We start from the raw sequence: 5,850 nt of genomic DNA on the forward strand, positions 1-5,850 counted from the left end.
GCATAGAAAGCTCTCCCTAATAATCCCTAAAATCATATATTAGATATTATGTAAAGACACTCTTCCTTCTCTTGTGTAAAGTGTCCTACAAAAATCTAAACTTCAACATGAATAGCATGAACTTGTCGAGTAATGTTAAAAAGATTGGAGTTTCACTGAGCCTGTAAGGCACTTGTCAAATCTCCCTATCTAGTCTCACTGAACTAACTTAACTCCTCGTGCAAACAGACCAACTAATATCTATAGGTGTGTAGGTAAACTCCTTATGAAGACCAATTTTTTCACTATCTTCTTCACTAAAAACCACATGACAATGTGCCTTAAAACTCATTTGGGTACGTCGGTCCAATTTAAACAAGGATTTTATTTGTACATATCTTAGAAACATGCCGATTATGTTTTTTAAAGTGGATTAAAGGTGTGAAGAGTGTGTACTAGAAAGTGAGGAGGTAACAATTAACATTAGTATGGTTAATATGTATTGGAGTAGTATGTGTGCATAGAATGAGGGGAAGAGATAGTTCAAGTTTTCATAAGTATGCATAAATATGAGTTTAGCCATAAGGATTACTAGCTATATCCCCAAACAGGCATGGAGTGGATTATGATCTTGAGAACCATGGCAGATATGAATTATCCATGATCTTCTATATCAAATGCTCACTAGGTGGAAGATAGCCTCAAGTTCCATGAGAAGGATTTGATATCCTCATTCAAATGGTTTGTGAGAGACTTGTGAAATTGTCCAAACCCTATCTTCATCACCACCTGTGATTAACTATGACTACTCCTCACTCTTCTAAAGAAAAAGAGAGAAATAGAAGAAAAAGGCTTGTAAGGACTCTTCTTTGATGTGGATGTAAGAATTGATAAATATGCCATAGTGAGACTTGCCCTTCAAGTAACTATGTTATAATCCTATTGCTTAGCATTGCTCAAGGATATGAATACTAGTAGGTTCACTAATTTAGTTATCCATTTCTTCCAACAACACCACTAGTGGCAAGAGTGGCCTTGGAGAGGTAGATTATGAGCCAAGCCTACATTAAGCAATAATTGATGAGCCTACATAAAATGCTATGACTTACAATAAGAAATGACCCTTATAAGCTATAGTGGAGCAACATTCTCGCCTATGTTTCATTCATTAATGGCTCATTACTCATCCTTAGTTAAAGGGAATACTCAAGAGCCTATTTTAATAGTTGCATGCAACTATCCACAATGATGAGACAACTCACTCATGGTAGATACACCATTATTTCAATTAAAAGGGAATTGGTTGATGCACTAGAAGAGTACAATTGTTAGCAAGATTAGTTTAATATATCCAAGTTTAGTACCCCAATTAAATATTAGGCTTGGATTTCTCAATGATTATTCAAATAGATTGAAAAGAGAACAACAATTACTAGAAATAAGGGAGTAATAATCTTAATCATCCTTCATAGAAGATTTAAAATTGTTAATAACTTATGGAAATCATAGTTGTTCTAAAATAGTACTAGTTCCATCACAAGAATTAGTGTTCTTAAAATCCAAGTCATTACTTGGTGGTATAGAATAATTCGAACCTTAATACATAAGACCGTCGTTTGCAAATGTGTGTGTAACGAGAAGAGTAATATATAAGATTGTTAATACATGTTAATATAGGTCTATCGCAAGAGGTAGAACTCCTCTTGTGTGCATTGTGAGTATGTGTGCATGGTTGTGTGGGTTTATTGATTAACATAAGTGTTTGTAATAAGTTAGTTTAGACTAGGTCCAGTTATTTATATATTGGGCTTAGTACACTCTTGTATGGTGCTAGAAAGGAAGATTCCTATAATTGGAGACTAGTATATGTATGAAGTGTAGTAATAGGTCTAAGCTATAATATATATCTCGCACCTTACCTTTGAAATACTTGATCACTCCTAACGTACTTACCTACATTCAAACAAGAAACCTTTTCAATGACAAGAAGAAAGAGAGAAGAGTTTGGTGTTCCCACAAAGTCAAAACATTGTTTGGAGCAAAGTTTCAAATAGGTCAAGTTCACTCCATCCAAATGAAGTCGAGAGGTCAACGAAGAAGCAATAAAGTCTAACTACTTCCATGAGGTGCACTGAAAGTTTTTACCAAATGGTTTTATTCTTGGGAAGCATGAACAAGACAAAGACTAGTGCGAACTTGAAAGGAATGGAGGCCAATAGTAGGCAAGAGTAAGCAATAACTAGATAAAGTACATGCATTGATGGTTCGTAGGTTGGCATATCTAAAGGTTGGGTTGGTAGTTAGAGGTTCCTATAAGCTATGCTAAGTTGTTAAGAGTGTAGGATGGAGTGAATATCGAGATGGAGTTGAAAGCTTAAAAGGAAACTTTATTTGTCATTTGAAGCGGGTGCATATGACTCTTCTCAATAGAACTAAGGACAGAACATGTGCACCTCTTAGAAAGTCCACGCCTCCCTATGATTGTGGGTGTTGGTGACTTGCACATACTAGACAATATGTAATTGGTAGCACAAGGAGGCATCTCGTGGTTGTTTTGCAAAGAATAGTGTGAAACTTCAACGCATATTGCCAATTGGCCCATTTCAAGCTTGGTACTTACTCTACCTTTTCATGGCCCTATATACGAGGGAGGGGGTTTTGATGTGCATCCACAAGCTTCACACTCCTGAGTGCTACCTAGCTCAAAAGAAGAGGAGGAAAGTGATCCCTTTTTGCGAGGTGGGTTTGCAACGATTAGCTTGCAATAATGCGCGGTTTGTATATAGGAGTGAGATGGCAATCCCTGCTGACGAAAATCCTGTACATGGTTTTGGCATTTTCCAGGGTGCTCGATTGAACTACGTGGAGCCCAATCCACAACGCATTCAGTGGCCGGATCATCATCGCTAGCCAGCGCTCAATCCAGCAACGCATTGGAGTTGCTTCTAATTTCTGTTCTTGCTCTTCACCCATACACGAGGGCGGGGGAAGACGGCGGCTCTTGATAAGATGGGCTCATTTCCATTCTCGTCTAGCTTCGTCGGTTTTGCCCTTGCATCAGTACTCATCAGCTCGACGCTGAATATGCCAGGGCCTTTGGGTGCATTATGCGCATCCTTTCATAGCACGCTGCCTAAGAATAATAATGAAAATGGCATGATTGGCACTGGCCTGCTGTCCTACGACTACTACAAGGAGAAGTGCCCAAATGTGCGAGAGCTGGTGGCGGAGAAGGTGAAGGAGATCGTGATGCAAAACCCAAGCCAAGCTGCAGGGATTTTGCGCGTCATGTTCCACGATTGCTTTGTGCAGGTGGTGGTTCCTTCCTTGACAGGAAGAAATTCTGAAAGGAGTACTGGTCGTCTTTCTAGTCTTCAGTTTTTCTCTGTTTGTGCTTTAAATCGTCCCCCTCGGATGACAATGATTGTGTTGGGCGTAAATGACTGCAGGGCTGCGACGCGTCGGTGCTGCTGGAGGCGCCAGTGACGGAGCTCATCGCCACGCCCAACAACGCGTCGCTGCGGCTGTCGTCGCTGAGGGCCATCGATGACATCAAGGAGGCCGTGGAAGAAAAGTGCCCCGGCATCGTCTCCTGCGCCGACACCCTCTCCCTCGCCGCCACCATCGCCGTCCACCTCGTGAGTGTCTTTTATATATATATATATGTGTGTGTGTGTGTGTGTGTGTGCCACTCTACCCGCGCTGAGCGCTCTCTTGCTCTCTCTCCTCCCCCCAGCCCCCACAAAAAGGAAACTTTCCACATGCAAAAACTTTAGAAATCCCCAGCAATTCAGTGCACTATTTTATTGTTGATTGCACCTCAATTTTCCTTGTTGCGCAAAAACCTCACCAACCTTTGTATGGTCTTCTTTGCCTTGTGTGGAGCTAGGTTGGAGGACCTGAAATTCCACTCGAGCTAGGTCGACGAGACAGCCTATCCGCAGCATCAAATCAAACTGTGGTGGCTAGTATTCCTCCTCCAACGCTGAACATTACTGCCTTGAAGCAGAACTTTCAAAATCATGGCTTGGATGTGAAGGACTTGGTTTCACTCTCAGGTAACTACCCATACACACTTGTGTCAGTGAAGCAATGCAATGAGATCTCCTCGGTTCAGATTTAATGATGTGGAATGCCAATCACTTTAAGGCATGCCATGTCTGAAGACCCTTCTCACTATCACTCAATGTGTAGTCAAACATCTCCCCATCCCCCTTCCCTTTCAAGTACAAAAACAGACTATCACAAGTCAAATACACTGCTACAAATTGTCAATGGGCTACCATATCACCATTACTTTTGAGAGGATGCTAATTGAGATTGGTTGTTCATTTTGAAATACTAACCGTCCAACTCTACTTCTCTAGATGGCTCACCTTTGACTTTCTTCTGGCGAATGTAGGAGGCCACACCATCGGTCAGGCCCACTGCAGGTTCATTACGCCGCAGCTCACCCCTACAGTCTCCACAGACCTCAATCCCAAGAAAGCCTTAGACCTGTCTCGCATATGCCTCCCCACCACTAATCCCATCAAGGCTCGTCTCACAACACATCTTGACTTCATCACCCAGGACCTCTTCGATAATGCCTACTTCAAAAATGTGCTAGCGAAGGCTGCCGTATTTCACACAGACGCAGCACTCTTGAATGCTACTGACACCATGCAACTGGTGGAGGACTATGCAAGAGATCAAGACAAGTTCTTCGAGCAATTCAAAGTTTCAATGATCAAGATGAGTAACATTGGAGTGCTTACTGGACAAAAGGGAGTGATTAGGAAGAAATGTACTGTTCCCAACTAGGTGAGCCAAAATGATGTTTTTTTTTTCCTCGGGCAATAAAGGTGAGCTACTTGGAGTGTACAAGCAAGGCAATTCATGGCTCTTGCTATGTGTAGTGAGGTCTTGGACCCCGACAAATATTTTCAAAATATACGTGCACCTAATCTACAATTTTTTGTATTGAAAGCACTTTGGGGTGTTGAATTCATGGATCAAATTAAAATGCTAGGATTACATCTTTGGCACTCCTTCAAACCTTTTCGATATTGAATTGGACTGAAATCAATGTCACCTAGTCATGATCAACACATAAAAGGGAAAATGCCCATACTTAGATACATCAAGAGTGATTTGTATGAAATCCTTCAAACTGCTAAAAGCCAAAACCTATAACCAAATCTTTCATATGTTATGCTTCATGTATGTAGTTCAACTACCTGGATATATATATTCGTTCTCCACTCAAAGCAAAAGGTTTTTTGACTTTACGAGAGTGACACATGAGGGATCCCTTTGGTGCCAATCGTATACTAGTGTTAGACCTCTCCTTACGACAACAGGGTCAAATGGTCTCCCTTGAGTTTAGAACACTCGCAATAAGAAGAGGATCAAAGCAAGGGTGTGAATGGGTGTGTTGATGCATTGCCTTATTGAAGGGTTGTTTTAAAGATAATGTTGTGGTTTTAACAAAGCCTTTCAAACTAGCATTGGAAAGAGCTTGGAAAAGTAAAAAAAGGAAACATTGAAAAATGAGAAGACTTAATTAATCCTAAACCTCAATTAGCCACTGAGAGAATTTTGTGTATGTCAACCATTACAATGTTCTCTTAGAGGCAACACTGAAAGAAATTGAACCTTCAAAAAAGTAGACAACTATGACAAGAACTTTGAAGTCATAGAAGCTTTTTCTTCTCACAAGCATGTGTGTGTGCAATCATGTGTGTGTGTGTGTGTGTAATCCCCCCTCTCCATATTTGTGCCATGTGTACTCACTTGTACACACATATGACCTTGTCCTTGTGATCTTTCTCTTACATACATCATAATGTCTTCTGTTTACCAAAAAGTAACTATTTTCCTATATGTGAG

At 40.7% G+C, this 5,850-nt stretch overlaps 1 protein-coding gene across 1 annotated transcript; it reads left to right on the forward strand.

Moving 5' to 3' along the window:
* The first annotated feature begins 2,610 nt into the window (after window positions 1-2,610).
* Window positions 2,611-4,932, forward strand: LOC148029843 (peroxidase P7-like). The gene is made up of 5 exons (XM_087687143.1): window positions 2,611-2,718; window positions 2,824-3,291; window positions 3,429-3,617; window positions 3,869-4,037; window positions 4,382-4,932. The coding sequence occupies exons 2-5, from the start codon at window positions 2,989-2,991 to the stop codon at window positions 4,780-4,782; spliced, it is 1,062 nt and encodes a 353-aa protein (XP_087543269.1). The 5' UTR covers window positions 2,611-2,718; window positions 2,824-2,988; the 3' UTR covers window positions 4,783-4,932.
* Window positions 4,933-5,850: the final 918 nt, after the last annotated feature.

The sequence above is a fragment of the Lygodium microphyllum genome, chromosome 10 (genome assembly GCF_053477565.2).
Source record: "Lygodium microphyllum isolate KBCC chromosome 10, Lygodium_microphyllum_v1.1.10, whole genome shotgun sequence".
NCBI lineage: Eukaryota > Viridiplantae > Streptophyta > Polypodiopsida > Schizaeales > Lygodiaceae > Lygodium > Lygodium microphyllum.

Excerpts from the sequence above, each read along its gene's own strand:
- LOC148029843 (XM_087687143.1), top strand. The coding sequence starts at position 2,989 with ATGGGCTCATTTCCATTCTCGTCTAGCTTCGTCGGTTTTGCCCTTGCA. Across the intron at positions 3,292-3,428 it reads TCCACGATTGCTTTGTGCAG|GGCTGCGACGCGTCGGTGCT; the intron begins GTGGTGGTTCCT and ends AAATGACTGCAG. Across the intron at positions 3,618-3,868 it reads CCACCATCGCCGTCCACCTC|GTTGGAGGACCTGAAATTCC; the intron begins GTGAGTGTCTTT and ends GTGTGGAGCTAG.